We start from the raw sequence: 19,238 nt of genomic DNA, 5'->3' as shown, positions 1-19,238 counted from the left end.
ACTTTTAAATAACAAAAATCATATTATCTAACAATGATTAATTTTTACTACCTTAAACCAATGAAAACAAATTTTAAACTGTATGGTTTATTTTAAAAATTAAAATATCTATGAAGCGAAAAATTAAACAAAAACTAAATGTTTAATTAGTTACTCGATAATATAAATCTATGAAGTGAAAAATTTAATTTATAAAAACTTTCTAAATTTGTGAAATATTACAATATCTTTGAATATAACAATAAAATAATATTTTACTAATCTTTATATATATAGTTACGATTTTAAAAATGAAATAATAATCCGAAAATATATATACAGAAGAAGATACAAATACATGTGAAAGTTTGAAACAATCTATTCAATGAAAAAAATATACAGTAAATTTATTAAGTTTTAAAAATTGATAGACACATATATATTATAATATGTAACAATTTAGAATTAAAAAGTAAATATTTATATAAAAATAAATGAAACAAAAACCTGCGCGGTTACGCGGATCGAGATCAAGTAGTTATTAAATTAGGTTTTGCAAAGACAAAAATTGTGCTTTGCAATCCAAAATATTATAAATCAACACAATATTATGAAATGGGGGTGAATTATTTTATTAAATATTATAATTTTTTTATCGAATTATGATTTTTTTATAATACGGGTTAGTTAATATCTTAAATTTAAATATGTTTCAATTATATTAAAAGTTATTTTTCACAGACTAAAATATGAGCACTTAAAATTAAAAAATTTAACTTTATTTCAAAAAATGAAGATAGAAAATAATAAAATTAGAGAATGACAACTAATAAATTATTTTCATCAATTTTAAAATATTTTTAAAAACATTTGTATAGAACAGTGATAATGATTATATTCAGTATCCAAAAGTTTTTGAATAGATAATATTATACAAACCATAAGATAAACTGTTTATAAATTATATTTTTTACTAAATAATTTTTTGTAAATTAAAATTATTATTAAATCTAGTTTATATACTATTAAAGCAGAATCCCTTTTAGGATCCCTGCCATTGTTTTTTGAAAAAATTACATTTCCATGCCATTCTTTTTTTTTAATCTTTAATAAATAAACAAAAGAATATTCCAAAAGAGAAAATAAACTTATTCTACCCTAAACATATTTCCAAAACCATCGACACAATATTATTCGTGCGCCCATATCAAACACAATCAGTTTTCAGTTAGTTTACTTCCATTTATGAATTTATTTTTCACTCATCTTGACCCAAATTTTTAAAAAATTACATCGATATTATAAGTAGCGTCAATGAGTTTATAAAAGAAAAAAAAATAAAAATAAAATTAAAAATTTAAAGTTTCAATATTTAAAATTCAAAAATTTAGTTAAATAAAATAAGTGTCACCAAAAAATTACTTATAATGTGGGTTTCAATACTTTAAAATTTTCTAAATTTTAGTTCACCTAAGAAAAATAAGCATAATAAATTGTACATCATAGTTTCTGTTACATAAAATATTTAAATATTAGTGTGATGATTAAATTTGAGGGTAGATTCTCAAGTATCCAAAAAGTAACCGTAAACCTAAAATTAGGGTGTTAGAGCATCTCCAAAGACACTCTATTTTTTCCTCTATAATTTACACTAAAATAGAGTAACTCTATTATAGAGTTAAATTTGCTCCAATGGTTCACTTTATAATAAAGTTACTCTATAATAGAGTGAAATATAGAGTAATCCTACAATCCCAAATGGGCCCAATTAGACAAAACCTAGAAGAGTAACAAGCCCAAAATAGCCCAAAAGCTTGCGAAAACCCTAGCTCCGAGCCTCACCCTCTCACGATGAAGCCGCCACGCCGGAGATCAGGAGACCGCTGACGCCAAGACCAGAAACCGACTTCCGCCATAAGTGCTACCGCCTGGATAGAGAAGAACCTCACCGGAAGGACTATGAAAGGACTAGGTGAACGCCGGAGAAAAGAACAGAGAACCCAAGAATCCGAGAGCCAAGCAGATCCAGTCCAAAGACCGTTGCCGTAATCAGCCGCCTCCGGTGATCTCTTTCACGCCTCTCCGCTGCCCTCAAAACGGAAAGCTTACTTGAGGCACCGGAAGTTCATGCTACCATATCCCAGTTCCGCCTTGAAAACCATCTCCTCACCGAGAGCCACCACCCCCCTTCACAGATCTGCTCCACTCGACTCCAAGAAGCGAGCTCTGACCAAATCTCCACCGAAAACCCCTGAGGAAGCGATGACCTAACTCCGTCCTCAAGAACTAGGAAACGCAAAGAGCCGCCGCCATCGATCTGACAGAAACCGAACCACTCACAACTTCAAATCTGAATCGCCACCAAGTCCTCTTCTAGATCTGTTAAATCACGGATACAAACCCAGGCAAAAAGAAATAAAAAGAAAGATGCCTCTCACAATCTCACGGTAGAAATTGGAGAGGGAGGTTGAATCGATGGCTTTGTGGTCAGGAGAGAGAAGAGAGGTTTTTTTTTCTGGAACGATTGTCCTTTTGAATGAATGATGCTTCTTCTCATAAACCTTTTGAGATAGGCATATAAAACCTTCCCAGAAGATACGAGAATGCAGTGGACGTTCGTGGCTGTGGAAAACATAGAGGAGACCGTGGGTCGTATCAGTAGGTTTACGAGTGTGATCTCTTCTACTTTTTCTCTATGAATTCTACTTTAATGTTTGTTTTCTTTAACTTTCACAAACAACTCTTCTAAATTGCATGACCCAAAAGTCATATCCTTGTATTATTTACCCATTTTTTAGCAAGCTTTTCTTTTAAAAAATGCTATTTAAAAAAATATATTTAAGAACTTATTTTTATAAGGTTGAAGAAACATATAAAAAATCATAGCAGAGAATTGTTAATACCTTTATGCTTAACTATTTAGGGTATTAAAGAAAGTTTGAAGTTGTCATTTTTATTAAAATTTAAAATAAGATGAAATCCATTGTTGACAAAAAGACATGATAACTTATTTATAACTAGTTGGGACACCAATCTGATAGTTTATATGCCACTGAAATCTTCTCACTTCTCAAAGCTTGATTAATTTTATATCATTTTCCTACAGATCAAGAGGAACAAACCATATAAGATTACAATGTTGCATTTCGTTCTTAAGTTTCGACAAAATTCATAAATGAGTTAATATAAAACTATAACGACACTAAACTTTAGTTACCTCTTCTCACGCTGTTCTCAAATTTTCTCATGTGAGGATCAAGATATTGGCGGTCGGCTTCATATCTTTCATCATATGGTCCATATGATGACCTGAAAGAAAAAAAAGCAACATGATTTTCCTTTATAACGAAGGATTAATTCATCATTGAAAACAATAAGGATATACTTATTAGTAAAAAATATTCTTAATATAATCATGAATTAAATTGCTGATGAACACAAATAGCATGAACCATGATTAGGGCTTACTAAAAGAGCATGAAACATGATTCCCCAACTATATGTTAAATCAACAATTTCTCTCCTTACTTACGTCAGCTACATCTAAGAATGAATTACCGTATATCATCAGATCTTCTCAAATGAGGATTAACAGTTAAACCAGAAGTTATGTAGGTGGGACTCAATACACTATTTGTTGTCCTGGGATATAAACAAGAATGTATTAGTTATGATCATAGATTCATAAAAATTTGCTTTCATTAGTAAATTTCCTATTGTTAATCATTAACTGGTTTCAATAAAAAACAAAATAAAAAGAATCCGACGATGGATAGATACAGCACCGCAAGGGATACTATATAACTTATTAAAATTGAAGAAATAATTTCTAATAAGAGTAATCGTCCTGACGAGTAATATAAATCTCCATAACCGATACCTTCTATATATTGAGAGTATCACGCATATAGAAAATAGGGTAAATATACTATAACATATAAAAGCTAGATTGAAAAACCTTTCTTCACGAAGATTAAGAAGACTATCTGCAAATGATTCGTTATTTTCTCCTGGCGAGATGATCCTCTGCATTTTATAAGTGACCACATTATATTCTCCGATTTCGTAAATTTAGCTTACTTCTATAAAATAAAAATTTAGACAAAATGTACCATTCGTTTAGCAGAAGATGATGATTCTCCAAACTCACATTCGTTACTTTGTGGTCGACGTCTTCTCTGTGACATTCATTTATAAATAATTTTTAGTGTATATGTAGTCATACATAAGATATTGATGCACGTGTATGTGGTTGCTGCTTACTAATGTGTCAGTCGCGAGATGGTGAGTTGACGATTGTCCATTGATATGACCTCCAGATTCCTTTTTGGAGAACAGTACAGTAGTAAATATTTAGTTAACTATCGTGTCATAGTTATGTAGAAAGTTTTTCTACAAAAACCAAAATTATATGGTTTCATTTTCTTTAATATTTTTTTCTTACAATTATATGGTTTGATTCATTGCATAAAAAGTGTTTGTACCTGCATAGGAATGGCAATTGGTACCACCCGCCCCGCCGTAGCCCGCCCCGCCGCGGTCTCTCTCTCCGGCGGTTCTTTGCGGGTTGGCCCGCCACAACCCGCGGTCTCAATTGCCATGCCCAAACCCGCCCCGCTAACATTTTAAGACTCTGCGGGCAGCCCGCGGGTAGCCAAATATTAGTGGCAAACGGTGCCACCCGCCCCGCCCCGCCGTGGCCCGCCCGCCGTGGCCCGCCCCGCCGGTAGTTCACGTCTCTCTCTCCGGTGGTTCTTTGCAGCACTGCTATCTCAGATAATAAATTAAAATCAAGATTAGTCTAACATAGTTAAATATAAACTTCACCAAAAGCACAAAAGAAAAAAAACAGCATTAGACGTTATCACACTTGAGGTCTCTATGGATCACAGGAGGGTCGTGGCCGTGGAGATAAACAAGCCCTTCCAAGATTCGCCGAGCCCACGACTTGATTGCTCGAATATCTATCCGCAAGTACTTGTTTTTGTATCTACACAAGAAAGGAGACAAAGTTCATACAAAGACAAGTTTGAGAGAAATCTTTGTAGAAGAAAAAGGTGTAAGAGGATTACTGTCGGAGGGTCCCAGAAGTGAACAACTCCGGTGGCGGTGGAGGAACAAGAAGCACCGGTGGAGGCTCTAGGAAGGAGAGAAGCTCCGGTGGAGGCTCGAGGAAGGAGAGAGGTTCCGGTGGCGGGATCTCCAAGAAGAGAAGTTATGGTGGTGGAAAGAAGACGGAGAGAAGTTCCGGTGGAGGCTCGAGGAAGGAGAGAAGCTCCGGTGGAGGCTCGAGGAAGGAGAAAAGTTTCAGTGGCGGGATCTCCAAGAAGAGAAGTTATGGTGGTGGAAGAAGACGGAGAGAAGCTCCGGTGGTGGCCTTAGTCAAGGAGAAGAAGAACATGCATCCTCTGGTGTGCGTCAATGGAGTCGCGGCTTCTCTGAGAACATAAATCGCCATTTTCGTCTTTGTCTTTTTTTTTTCAGGTGGATACACAACAAAGAGGAAGTGGTGCGGGTTCAGTCAGACCCGCAAGACCCGCAGTGACCCAAACCGCAAAAGCCCAACCCGCATGAGACTTAGCCCGCGAGACCCGCTCACAAATGGGCCTACAGTATCTCTGCCCAAACCCGCCCCGCATGGGTCTTGTACGGGCCAGGCCCGCGGGCTGCGGTCCATTTGCCATCCCTATACCTGCAGAAGTATAGATGAGTTTGTGAATGGACGTATATGTGTCTGGTTTTTAAGGCGAGGGGATTTAAAACTTGATGAACGTTGATCAATCAACCCTTGCGTGCCACTATACTCCCTTTAAAAGAGGAACCAAAATAATGTGTTCAGTTTTAGATTCAGCGATAATAATTTTGGAGGACATCTTATTATATTGTGCAAAATCGGAAAAGACTGGGTACCTTGAAGAGTTTGAGGGCACTTGTGATCTGGGTAGGAGCGAGAAATTACATTGTCGATTAGTGCCCGAGTTGGGGTTCATGTATGGTAGACTGTAGAGGATATGTCATGTAGGAGCGCAATTAGTTTAGTAAAACAAACATAGTTATAACTGTTTGATAAAAATGCAGATATAAATACATATGTATATATATTGAGAGAAGAACATATAACTATTATATTGGAGAACAAAAATGTAAGTGAAACTTAATCACAAATCAGTTAGTTGTTTAAGAAAAGGTGATCTTGCCCGCCAACTAAAGAAGATGGGGCCAATGGTTGCTGGCTATGCATGCCAGAAGAAGAAGCAAATGGGACATGCTGATATGACGCATTTGAAAAACAGTTTGGTGCCCTCCTTTTTCCAAAAAAAAATAATGTTTTTTATCAGTTTCTTATAATTTATAAGTAATTTTTGCATTTTGGTTACAATCTCAATTCGGGATGGAATTGTTGGATTATACGTGAGTTGAGTTATTTGAATTGCCCGCTATGTGGCAGTTCCAGTTACATTTATAGGTTTCGTATTGATTGTTTAGCAGATATTCTAAATTATTTTTTAAAAATGTTTTCTTTTGGGTTAAAATGATTTGAACATACCCAAATGTAGAATTAGGATCATAACGACGAGAAAATTGTTGTTGATACTGCTGCTGCAATCGATTATAGATATTCAGTATTTGGTTTAGAGATTAACCAAAATTTTGAGTTAACAAAAGAAGTAAAACATAAAATGTACTGTACCATTGTAGGAATATTTGGCTCTTCAAGTGAAGTAGTTCTTTCATTCAGCAGCTGATTGACACCAGCCAGTGCTTCAGATCGTCTTGGGGCACTGTCCATCATCATTTGATTGTATAAACCTTGATTATTTGGTTGAACATGGAAATTTCTTCCTTGTTGGTGCTGCTGTTGCTAAGATTCATTGTAAAATAAATATTAATATACGTATTATATATAATTAATTTGTCTAAATCCGTAGCTTATGATGAAGAACGTTTTGAAAAGAAAATGCAAGTAATTAACTTACTACTGCATGACAATTTTGAGTAGGGAGATGGTAGTTGTTAAGGTTTTCTTCAGTTCCTAAAAACGATGGCTGCAGTTGCTGACCATACATACCAAAGGAAATGAAGGAATTGTAAAACTTTAGTTTGCCATACTTGATAAGAAATTGTGTCATGTAGTTTATAAAATTATTTTAAAGTTTTCTAAAATGAGGATTTAGAAGAAAAAAACGTACCCTTTGGCTAACAGAAGATGATTCTCCACGTTCAAGACATTGGTTACTTTGGCGTTGAGGTCTTCTCTGTAACTTACATTTACAAATATTTCTTAGTGCAAATACAGTCATGCAAATTATACTTATGCAAATAATAAACTATATACAGTTAATTGCCCATTGATCTGGCCTCCTGTTTCCTATTTGGAGACCAGTAGTCATAAATATGTAGTTAATTAACAATAAAATGGTTTCAGACAAAAAAATAATTAAAATGGCTTAATTCTTCGTTAGAAAATGTTTGTACCCGCTGATGTATAGATGAGTTGAAGAATGGACGTCTAGGCGTCAGATTGTTAAGGAAAAGAGAATTAAAACTCGATGAAGGCTGATCAATCAACCCTCCCATGCCACTGTTATAAAATGGGATCCAAAATAATATGTTTGGTTTTAAAAATCAGAAATTGTCATTTGGAGTACAAAAGGTTATTTTATCTATTGTGCGAAATTGAATAAGACTCCATACCTTGAAGAGCTTGAGGGAAACTGAAGCCTGGGTCTGTGAGAGATATTACATTGTGGACTAGTGCTCGAGCTAGGGTACATGTAAGGTAGACATTGTTGAGGACATGTCCTGTAGGAACCCAAAATATTCAGCAAAAGAATATATAGTTAATTATATAACTTGATTTTATTGTTTATTTTGTATGCGAAACAAATGGTAGGAAAATTATTTGTGTTTTGTATCAATGGTAGCTATACATATGTGTAAGCCAAAAACCTAATCACAAATCAAGGGATTTTTTTTTGAGCAAAATCAAGGGATTGTTTTACTTGAAATTATCGGGTTTTTTTTTTTGTAAACTGAGTAATTTCTGGATTTTCTTCTAGTATATTGAAGAAACGGTGGTCTTATATACCTAGTTAAAGTATTAACCAGCCTTGAGGCTGAAGGTTCTTCTTGCTGGCCTACCAAAGAGGATGGCACCAATGGTTGCTGTCCATACATACCAAAAGATGAAGAAAATGGGACATGTTGATATGACGCAGTTGATGGTGTCCTGCTTTTTTCAAAAAAAAAAAGACAGAATATTGGATCAAAATTTCTTCTATATATGTTATAACTTATAAGTATATAAAATGTTTGCATTTTGGTTAAAATACCAATTTGGAATGGAATTTTTAATACTACGTGAGTTGAATTATTTGCATTTCCAAATATTATAGCTTTCGTAGTGATTGTTCAACAAAGATTTCATAAAACTACGTAAATAAAAATATTATTTCACTAGATCTGTTTAAAAAAAAAGAATAACATACCCAGATGTAGAATTGATATTGTAAAGACCATGATATTGTTGTTGACGTTGTTGCTGCATTTGAATCTAGATATTTGGTTTTGAGATAGTATAAGTAAAAATGAGTTAATAAAATAAGTAAAAAAAATAAAATAGGTCATTGTCCATTGTAGGAGTATTTGCCTCTTGAAATGGATCCATCATTACTTGTTTGTCTGAACCTTGACTATTTGGTGGTACATCGAAATTGCCCTCTTGTTGTTGCTGATGTTGTTAAGATTAATTAAAAATTATATATATATATATGCACTACAATTTGTTTAAATTTTGTACCTTATGATAAAGATTTTCTTTTTTGAAAATAGGATGTAAGTAACTTACTATTGCACGACAACTTTGTGTACAGATATTGTCGTTGTTAAGGTTTTGCTCAGTTCCTAAAGATGATGGCTGCAGTTGCTGACCATATATGCCAGAGGATAAAGGAACTGTGACATTTTTGTTTGGCATACTTGATAAGCTATTATGTGTCCTGTATTTTATGAAATTATCATTTCATTGCTGAGAAGTTAATAAACCAATTTAATATAAAATGTTGCCTTTAGTATCAATACCAGTTTGTAGTTGATATATCAGGAGTATAGCTTAACTCATCAAGCACGTTGTGATTACCATCATTCTCTGCCGTTAAACGCTGCAAGATTTTATTTGAAATTACACACAAATATACTACGTCAGTTATCAAAAAAAAATTTACACACAAATATAAAACCAAAAGGTTTATCATCAAAACTAGTAATCTATAAACTAGATATATAACAATTAAAGTGAATAAAACAAAAAATTACCATCAAAGGTTCAAGAGATCCTGAAGGATGTACATCTTCACACAAGTTGCCTTGAGAACCCATATTTGCTAGTTTTGGCTAAAATTGATAAACGAGAAATGTAATGATATGTTTTTATATGATAGTTATGTATATATATATACGGTATATACATGACAGATTATATATACATATTCGTGTATGTAATGCATTTACATAAATAACAGTGACATAAAATAAAAGTAAAAGGAAAGCTAAAGAAAAATACAAATAAAAATAGAGCATAAATGAAATATATGGAGCACAAAAAATTTTCAGGAAAATCATCTAAATTTAATTTAGAAGAAGCTTTCTGGGTTTAATTTGTTTGACGAACTTTGTGTGAGCAAATCTATGGAAGTGGCGAAACAGATTTGAAAGTCGATGGCATAGATGAAAACATGACTTACTTACAAGTTACAACAAAAGCATATAGATCATATGCAAAGATAAAGTTAAATACTGATGAAATATAACAGAGGGTTTAGTCTCCGACAACATATATTATGGTTATATCTCAAATTTGTCTCTGACAACATATATTATGGTTTTACAAAAACGTCAGATAGAAAGATGTAAACGAATAATAACAATAGAGAAACACTTACTGGAATCAGAGGAATAACAATGAGAGAGACACTTACTGGAATGTAACTGCGTGATATTGAAGGGTAAAAAGGTAGAGATATGGATATCTGAAAGTGAAAGCATTACAATATATTAAAGGGATAGACACAAGAGTTATAATAATTACATATTAGGAAGAGTTATATAAAGGATAAAGATGATGTTCACATTACCCGATTTACGAGCTTTGGAAAAGGTAATTTTTTATTTTACTAATCTAAAACAATTAGGTGAAATCTACATATATCAAAGTTACCCTTTATGTTTGTGCCACTTCATCTAAGAATCTAAAGTTAACCAATGATCATTAGTTTCTCGATTACATATAATCTTCAGTATTTTTTTCTCTGGTGAAATCAGTGTTATGAATAAGTTTTTTCCTGAACAAAACCTTTTGGTGAAAGTATTATAAAATTAAGAACCTTTAGAAAATAATGGTAATTTTGGAAGATAATATTTCCAAATCTAAATATATATATATATATATATATATATATATATATATATATATATATATATATATATATATATATATATATATATATATATACAATGAGCTGTTACAGCTCACTTATTTTTCAAAAACTTATAAAGAAAGATAAGGAAACAGAATATTTAAACGAATATAAAAAATAGAAAATTTATCCTCACAGTTTTCATAAAACTTTTCTATAAATGTTCTAAAATTATTAAAAAAACATTAGTAAATATAATATTATTTTAAACAAACTTTTTGAAAAGGCAGCATTTTTGCTCTATAATAGGCCCAAGCCCAATTTAGTAGTAAATATAAGGAGAACGTAAACTTGCGGCTCCCAATAGGCCCAAGCCCAATTCTAACGACTTTCACCATCTCTGACATGAACGTTCAACAACGTGTTAAACACAGTCCAAATTCATTAGTAGAAGACGACGAAACCAACAGAGAGAATTAAAGATGTTTCCCACTGTAGCAATAAACACCACACAGCCACACACACACACGAAGAAGACTTTCTCAAATCGGAGAAACCAATAACTGACGAAAATGGCGATCGCCGGCGTTGATAACGAAGCCGGAACCCCGCTTCTTTCCAAAACAGTTGACGGATCCGTTGACTACAGAAACGAACCCGCCGTCAGATCTTCCTCCGGAGGCTGGAGATCCGCCGGATTCATCATCGGTAAATTCTCCGAGATTCCCGCCAAATTCGTTAGTACTCCTTCTAAATTTGCTTTTTCCCGACGGCAGGTGTGGAGGTAGCTGAGCGGTTCGCTTACTACGGGATCTCGTCGAATCTGATAATGTATCTGACGGGACCACTAGGCCAATCCACGGCGGCTGCAGCTTCCAACGTCAATGCCTGGTATGGAACGGCGTCGTTGCTTCCTCTCCTCGGTGCTTTTGTTGCAGACTCGTTCCTAGGTCGTTTCCGTACGATCCTCGCCGCATCAGCTCTCTACGTATTGGTACGACCCGGTTTAATGTAAACCGTCTGGTTATTTATCGGTTATAGGATAAAAGTGAACAGAGTTGATTGTAACAAACTCTGTAACGGTCAATAACAGAATTTCATCGTGATTTAATGAACAATAGGGACTTGGTTTACTGACTCTATCTGCGATGATTCCTTCGGACTGCAAAGTTGCCAATCCACTCACCTCATGCTCTCCTCCTAGATTTCAAGTTATAGCGTTCTTTGGGGCTCTGTATCTAGTGGCACTAGCTCAAGGCGGGCATAAGCCGTGTGTTCAGGCCTTTGGTGCGGATCAGTTTGATGAGAAGGATCCTGAGGAGTGTAAAGCGAAGAGTTCTTTCTTTAATTGGTGGTACTTTGGTATGTGTTTTGGGACGTTGGTGACTCTATGGGTGTTGAACTACATACAAGACAATCTCAGTTGGGCTCTTGGGTTTGGTATACCGTGTGTTGCTATGGTGCTTGCTTTGGTTGTTTTCTTGCTCGGAACTAGTACTTACCGGTTTAGTATTCAGAGAGAAAGTAGAAGCGCTTTTGCTAGGATTGGGAATGTTTATGTAGCGGCTTTTAAGAACTGGAGTGTGTCAGCTTCGGTTGTAGCTGATGCAGAAGAGAGCCTTGGTTTAATCTCTCATTCAAGGTCGCAGCAGTTTAGGTAAGAAAGCTTCCTGTCTCCTTTTTATTTTTGTTGTTAGTACAGCCCTGTAGTAACATCTTCGTTCTTATTACAACTGTAGTTATCTCAACAAAGCTCTGGTCGGAACGAACGGTTGTAGTTTAGATGAACTTGAAGAAGCAAAATCAGTGCTTAGGCTAGCTCCGATCTGGTTAACTTGCTTGGTTTACGCGGTTGTATTCGCGCAGTCTCCAACTTTCTTCACTAAACAAGGAGCCACAATGGAGAGATCAATCACACCGAGTTACAAGATCTCTCCGGCGACCCTCCAGTCCTTCATCAGCCTCTCTATAGTCATCTTCATCCCCGTGTACGACCGTGTACTCATCCCAATCGCAAGATCATTTACACATAAGCCAGGTGGAATCACCGTGCTTCAGAGAATAGGCACTGGCATTTTTCTCTCTTTTCTCGCTATGGTGATAGCCGCTCTAGTGGAGATGAAAAGGCTTAAAACGGCTGCGGATTACGGGCTCATCGATTCACCAGACGTTACGGTTCCAATGAGTGTGTGGTGGTTAGTTCCTCAGTATGTTCTCTTTGGTATCTCGGATGTTTTTGCAATGGTGGGTCTTCAAGAGTTTTTCTACGACCAGGTCCCGAGCGAGCTGAGAAGCGTGGGGTTGGCTCTGTACTTGAGCATATTCGGTATTGGTAGCTTTCTCAGTAGTTTCATGATATCAGTTATTGATAAAGCGATGAGCCGATCAGGTCAAGTGAGCTGGTTCGCGAATAACTTGAACCAGGCTCATTTGGATTACTTTTACTGGTTACTTGCTTGTTTCAGCTTCATTGGCTTAGCCTCTTACTTGTATTTTGCAAAGGCCTACATCTCTAAGAGGCTCAACTCCCTTTAAAAACTATATCTCCGGTGTTAAAATGTTGCAGGTACTTTCTCCATCTCTCTCTAATGTTTCATCACACTATTTAATACTATCCCATGTTGAATCATGATCAGATTAGTTATATAGATGTTCATTTAATTACATAGCTTGTAATGCACGTCTTAGGGTACTTTTAAACCATAAAATGTAAGTATGCATATGTTGTTTGTAATGCACATAGTTTTCCATGTTTGTGGTATAGTCTTTGCATGGTCTTATATATCATTTGCACCTTATGAACAATGAATATGTGTATCAGTATATCCATACAACACTTTTCTCATTCTTAGACTTGATCTACCCGGCGATAAACATACAATCTGGAGAAGAACAAAAACGCTAAGAACCCAACGGCAGTGAAAGCAGCGAGCAACCAGTAAAAGTAATCGACATGGGCTCGGTTCAAGTTAGTGTTGAACCAGCTATCTCCACCATCTTTTCCGGTAACCCAATCAATCACAGTGATAAGCATACCACTCAAGAAGCTCGAAAGACCCATTGCACTCAAAGAAAGCGCAAGACCAATGCTCCTTAACTCCGTTGGAACTTGGTCATAGAAGAACTCTTGTGTACCCACTAGCGAGAACACATCAATCATCCCGAGTAGCAAATACTGAGGAACGAACCACCATATCGACATCGGGACGGTTGCCTCCGGTCTATCCACAAGTCCATATTCCTTAGCCGTCTCGAGCCGTTTCATTTCTACCAACGCGGCAACCACCATGTTGAAGCTAGAGAGCACCATTCCAGCTCCAATTCTCTGGAGCATCGTGATCCCAAAAGGCTTCTTGGTAATGTATCTAGCTAACGGGAGGAATACACGTTCATAAGTTGGGACTGAGATGAGAATCGAAACGCCGATAAACGACTGAAAGGATGCCGGAGGGATTTCCAAACCCGGCAAGATTTTTCTGTCCACTGTGACGCCTTGCTTTGTGAAGAAAGTCGAGTATTGAGCGTACGGAATCGTGCTTATGACCGATGTGATCCATATCGGTATAAGCCTTACCAAAGCCATTGCGTCTTCCACGTCCTTTATACTACATGCCTCTGCACCTCCTTCTCCTGATAGCAACGCTTTCGCTAGGAACCTTGAAGTCAAAATGAAATAAGTGGCATTCAAAATATAAGAAAAGATACAAAACTTAGGGATGTATAAAACTTACTCAAGCCAGCCTTTACGTTTCTGTGATGAACCATCCTCTAAGAGACCTTGGCTCAAACCTGAATCTGACAAGTTCAGTTTTCGGTTCTTGTAGGCCGCAACAAAAACTCTACCAATCCTCGCAAACGCATTCTTCTTCTCCTTGTGATTACCTCTTGGGTACCTGTAAGTTTTCCTTCCGAGCAAGAAGAGAGCAAGAGCCATAACCATGAACACACAAGGGATCCCAAAACCAAGGGCCCAGCTAACATTGTCTTGAACGTAAACCACCACAAGAAAAGATAAAGTGATTCCGGCAGATAAAGTCATGAACCACCAGTTGAAAAATGATCCTCTAGATATTCTCTCCTTTGAATCTCCCGAGTCAAACTGGTCCGCACCAAACGCTTGAACACACGGCTTGTGACCGCCTTGTCCGATCGCCACCATGTACAGAGAGCAGAAGAAAAGTATATTCACCCAGAAAAACGATTTAACGGTATCGTTACGTTGCTCGGATATTCTTATTAAGATTAAGAAAGCCGACAAGGTCAATAGTCCTAGTCCCTGTAATAACAATTCCCAATATTTACAAGGCGTTATTGGTTATATATAACGATATATTAATATATTCTCACTGATTTAAAAGCCATTGTGGTTTTAACATTTGTATTTTAAACTTAAAAACACTTGCAAATATGTTCAAATATTCAACATTAACTAAACTATTTTTTTAACTCAAACTAATATTTACAAGTCTTTAAACAAATAGCACATGATTTAGAAGATTTTTTCATATAAATAACGATGTAGTAAGATCACATGATCTTGTTTAGGTTTTTTTTTAAGAATTAAAATATACCAACTGATAAGTCGAAGTTTCTTAAAATCAGGCTAAAAATTGGGAGTGGGAGAGAGAACCTACGAGTATGTAGATGAGAGAAGCTACAACAATGGTGTGATAGCGACCAAGATATGCGTCTGCTATGAAAGCTCCTAAGACAGGAAGCATCGAGGCTGTTCCTGACCACGTGTTGACGTTTACGGCGGCGGTCGCCGTGGATTGCCCGAGAGGTCCGGTGAGGTAAGTAATTAAGTTGGAGGCAATACCAAAGTAAGCAAATCTTTCTCCTACCTCCACACCTGAATTTTTTCAAGGAAAAAAAAACGAAACTCGTAAAAGATTTTCAAGAAAAAAATGAAACTCGTAAAAAATTCAAGAGAAAAAAAAGAAACTTACCAATAATATACCAGGCGGATCTCCATCCGCCGGTGGAAAGTTTTCCGGCGGGAAATCCATGGTGGTCTACGGAATCGCTAACATAATCTTCTAGAAGTGCGACTTCTTCCTCAGGTGTCGCCATTTCTCGTCTCCACTGAAGTTAGGAATCACTTTGGAGACGATGAGGAGACTGAATTTTAAGCTATGATCCGTTCGTTCGTCTTACGCAATTAATTACTTTAAGAAGATTTAATCAGTTATGATATATTCGTTTATTTATAATATACATTTTTGGATATTCAGATCAGATATAAACGTGATCATGGTCCAACAACTGTCAAAGAACTTTATCAAAAAAAAAACAACTGTCAAAGAACGTATTATAGATACCTATCTACCATTTTGTGATTATGAAAGATGCATGTTTCACAAGCTATACTTTGATTAATCTAACCAACAAACACGCGGTTTTATTTTTCTATTAGTTTTTTCATTGTTTGTCATTTTATATCAATGGAAAGTTTAAGTACACTGTACACCAGTGATTCATTATTGAATCATCACGTTAGCTAAAATCAAGATCCATACAATATTTAGGTTTTTATTTGAAGATAGATTGGTGGTAATTTTACTGTTTATACGTCACTATTTATTAGTGTAAAAGCATAATTATCTGAAGTTCTCAAACTGAATCTCTCACAAAGTATATTAATATTTAATTATATAAGTTTCATAAATTTGAAAAAAAAATCATACTAAAAACTCTTAAATGAGAGAAATTGAGATAAATCTCTCAAACAGTTAAAATTCTTTCTAATCAAATATTAATAATTATATGTTTAAACTTTGAAATACCTAATGTGAGAAACTTTTCAGTAATGTTGCTCTAAACACTTTTTTTTTTGTCGTCAACTATACAGACTCATATTGACTCTGTAAACCAAACCGGGTGATCTGCATCTATGTGAATGATAAAAGACGGTTGCTTCGTAGCACTGTGTGCTAGACTATCCGCCTTTGAGTTTTGCGTCCGTGGTACATAGATAAGCTCTGATCGGGTGAAAAACTCTTTCAGGGTCTTGATGTCTTCCAAATAACATGCAAAAGCTAGCCACTCCTCTGGTTCCGAAACCATCTTCACCAATTGAGAACAATCCGTTGCAAACGTAACCTGAAATTGACGTAAATTCCTCATACATTCCATTGCCCATAATAATGCCTACATCTCCGCATGAAGAGGCGAGAGACTAGCCCGAACATTCCTTGCCCCCATCAATCCATCAAACCCTACCAAAGTACTGAGCCAACCTTGTCCTGAGAAATTCGAACCTTCTTTCCACGAACCATCCGTAAAACACCATCTTCCAGGAATTGATGGTAATATTGTATTTATTTGTGGAGCCGTTCTCTGGTTGCTCTAAACACTTCTAAAACAATAAATAAACATTATTGGTTTTTATTAAAAAAACGTTGTTGATTTTTCTAACGTTCAGTTCGTGGTTTCAATTTACTTTTACAAGTTTACTCTAAATAGTGTCTTACACAGTTGTTGAAAAGTACAAGTGTTAATAATTTAAAGAAATCTATACTATTAAAGCAAGCAGGATTCTATTGTCATTTTTACCTTAGCTGCCTTTTTATTTACTGGTAATCAAGTAATATTAATAAAACATCTATATTGGATCATTTTTTTGGATCCAGCTCACATCAGATCTCTCTTGGGTCATTTGGACCGATTAAGAAATCAAATCCAATTATCACATTTTTTTTCCTTTGAGCCATTGAATTCAAGTTCAAATAATTTTTTTTCAACTATTCTTAATTATTATTTTTTTTTCTTTTCTTAATATAGTTTAAGCATTCATAAAAAAAATTGAATTTTTTCATTGAAAAGTATAAATCTTTATTAAATGTATGTATTTTTTATTAAAATATTAACTACATAATAAAATTAATTTATCAGAGTTATACCAACTTAATTCATTAAAGAAATAAATTTTAATTTTTTAAACATAAATAAATATTTAAAATGAAATACGATAAATAAAGATAAAATTTTTAAATCTTTTATAAAATAAAACACAAATATATGAAAATATGACATTTACTAAATATTTTTCAATTGAAAAAAAATAAAAATAAACTCGCGCTTGAAAGCGCGGATCAAAATCTAGTGAAGTATTATTTTGAATACATATGTAAGACATTTTCAAAGTGTTTCAAAAAAAAAAAAAAAAATGTAAGACATTTTCAACGGATATTCAGTTTTTTGTTTACCTCACATCACAATTCACATATCTAAACAATTTTATGGAAAAACTATTTACATAATTAAAAAGGAAATGTATGGCATTCAGTGTATTCAGAATCAATTATTTGTTGTCGTTCAGTCGTTGTGTTACTGACTAGTTGTCACGTCCTTTTTATTTTTATACTTTAAGGTGATCGACGTGCATGACGACACAACAGACTAAAAATTGAAGTGGGAGAGGGACGAACTTACTATAATTTTATGCTTTCTTTTGCTTTATCTCTGGTCTAGTGGTCCAACTATATTTTGTAAGAACGTATTTCTAAAGGTATATGATGGATTAGAGAAAATGACAGATAATATCTGTCCATATTGCATAATAAATCTATTATGTTTTATTTATGTTATGAACGCTTCAATCTTGCTAATAGTTGTCATTGCGCACATGCACGAAGATCATTTCAATTTTCTACGTATTCTTACTTGGTCTTTCCTATGTAATATAAAAACAAACCAATCACACAAAAGCTTGAGATGATGCCAGTTGCCAAATAATGTGTTGTGAGAATTTTTACTGGTTAGAAGCCTTACAAGCGTAAATTAGGATCACACTCAAATCGTGCGTAACGCTGATCAATCCGTAATTTCTGGGTCCGTTTATAGATTATTTCTTTCTCTCTTTGTTTCTTTGTTGTTGTATATTTATAAATTGTATGGTCTTTATAATTTATAGAAATTTTTGTGTATTAGCTGAACGTGTAACGTGTACTACTCGCATGCCCTAGATTCTCAACCACTTTTTACCGATTCTGGTCTTGGAAATTAAATGGGCTGACACTTGGCCCCATTTCTACTAACACATGGATTTAATCCATTTATGAAGCGAAGGTTCATGGTGCAGCATTTTTCTGCCACTTCTTTTGGAGTCTAAGTCACTTTGCGCTTTCAAGTATATATATATACTACTAATTAGGGAATGGAGCAAACATGTTCATCATATTAGTTGGTCGACCTCATCTCGAAATCATCAATTCCTTTCGGCCCATTCCGCAACTTGTTCAAGTAGAATATATAAGACTTGTTGGCATTATATACACAATTTGGACAAACACATAATTGAAGATGGTTTTGGAATATTTGAATGTCCTAGAACCAGTGGACCACTTGGAGCTCTGAAACCAAGCAATAAAAGCTACCCAATCCAAACCCATGCAGTTATTATGGATTCGTTTTTGTATCCCTCATATTCAAACTTTCCAATTTTATAATAATTTTAGCAAATACCGAGCTAATTTATTGGTGAGATACTCACTACATATCTCATTACTAGAATAGCATTATGTTGAGTAAAAATTAAGTTAAGAAACTATACTAAAATTGTTAGCTCCAATGGTAGATACACACTAAGTTTCTTATCATTATAATTATTATTTTTAATTTTATTTAAATTTAATAGGTTAGGAAATATATATTTAAAAATTTATCTTAAATCTAAATAAAATTTTTAATGTGAAATAGGATAAAAAGAATCTGTAGTGTTTCTTTCTTGCTTGGCTGTTAAGAAGATCTCCAAAATTCGTAGAGAAATAGAATGGATTGTTTGAATCCATAATGAAAGGAAAGAGATACAAAATGTTATGAGGTTTGATACGAGTTACATAT

The 19,238-nt window shown here is 34.8% G+C and overlaps 3 protein-coding genes across 11 annotated transcripts; 1 reads left to right on the top strand and 2 right to left on the bottom strand.

Moving 5' to 3' along the window:
* Nucleotides 1-1,548: 1,548 nt before the first annotated feature.
* LOC103840853 lies at nt 1,549-10,582 on the bottom strand. 9 transcript variants are annotated; one of them, XM_033281211.1, is made up of 8 exons: nt 5,052-10,582; nt 4,464-4,969; nt 4,243-4,302; nt 4,092-4,157; nt 3,938-4,005; nt 3,538-3,621; nt 3,197-3,288; nt 1,549-3,079 (listed from the first exon to the last, which is right to left on the bottom strand). In XM_033281211.1, exons 2-8 carry the CDS (start codon nt 4,578-4,580, stop codon nt 3,072-3,074), a joined length of 495 nt encoding a protein of 164 aa, XP_033137102.1. In that variant the 5' UTR covers nt 4,581-4,969; nt 5,052-10,582; the 3' UTR covers nt 1,549-3,071. The 9 variants fall into 9 exon arrangements, 1 of the variants encoding a protein (XP_033137102.1); XR_004451853.1 differs by lacking the exon at nt 3,538-3,621; XR_004451852.1 differs by having other exon boundaries at nt 1,549-4,969; nt 5,052-8,978; nt 9,061-9,140; nt 9,295-10,582.
* A 268-nt stretch (nt 10,583-10,850) lies between these two features.
* LOC103840852 (protein NRT1/ PTR FAMILY 5.10) lies at nt 10,851-13,172 on the top strand. The gene is made up of 4 exons (XM_009117377.3): nt 10,851-11,102; nt 11,171-11,388; nt 11,516-12,051; nt 12,134-13,172. The coding sequence occupies exons 1-4, from the start codon at nt 10,967-10,969 to the stop codon at nt 12,927-12,929; spliced, it is 1,686 nt and encodes a 561-aa protein (XP_009115625.1). The 5' UTR covers nt 10,851-10,966; the 3' UTR covers nt 12,930-13,172.
* Nucleotides 13,161-15,467, bottom strand: LOC103840851 (protein NRT1/ PTR FAMILY 5.16). Its single transcript, XM_009117376.3, has 4 exons — nt 15,344-15,467; nt 15,029-15,246; nt 14,126-14,670; nt 13,161-14,050 (listed from the first exon to the last, which is right to left on the bottom strand). Exons 1-4 carry the CDS (start codon nt 15,465-15,467, stop codon nt 13,243-13,245), a joined length of 1,695 nt encoding a protein of 564 aa, XP_009115624.1. The 3' UTR covers nt 13,161-13,242.
* Nucleotides 15,468-19,238: the final 3,771 nt, after the last annotated feature.

This window comes from Brassica rapa, chromosome A09 (genome assembly GCF_000309985.2).
Source record: "Brassica rapa cultivar Chiifu-401-42 chromosome A09, CAAS_Brap_v3.01, whole genome shotgun sequence".
NCBI lineage: Eukaryota > Viridiplantae > Streptophyta > Magnoliopsida > Brassicales > Brassicaceae > Brassica > Brassica rapa.
The sequence above is the reverse complement of the archived record's forward strand: the minus strand, read 5'-3'. Positions and strand labels throughout refer to the sequence as shown.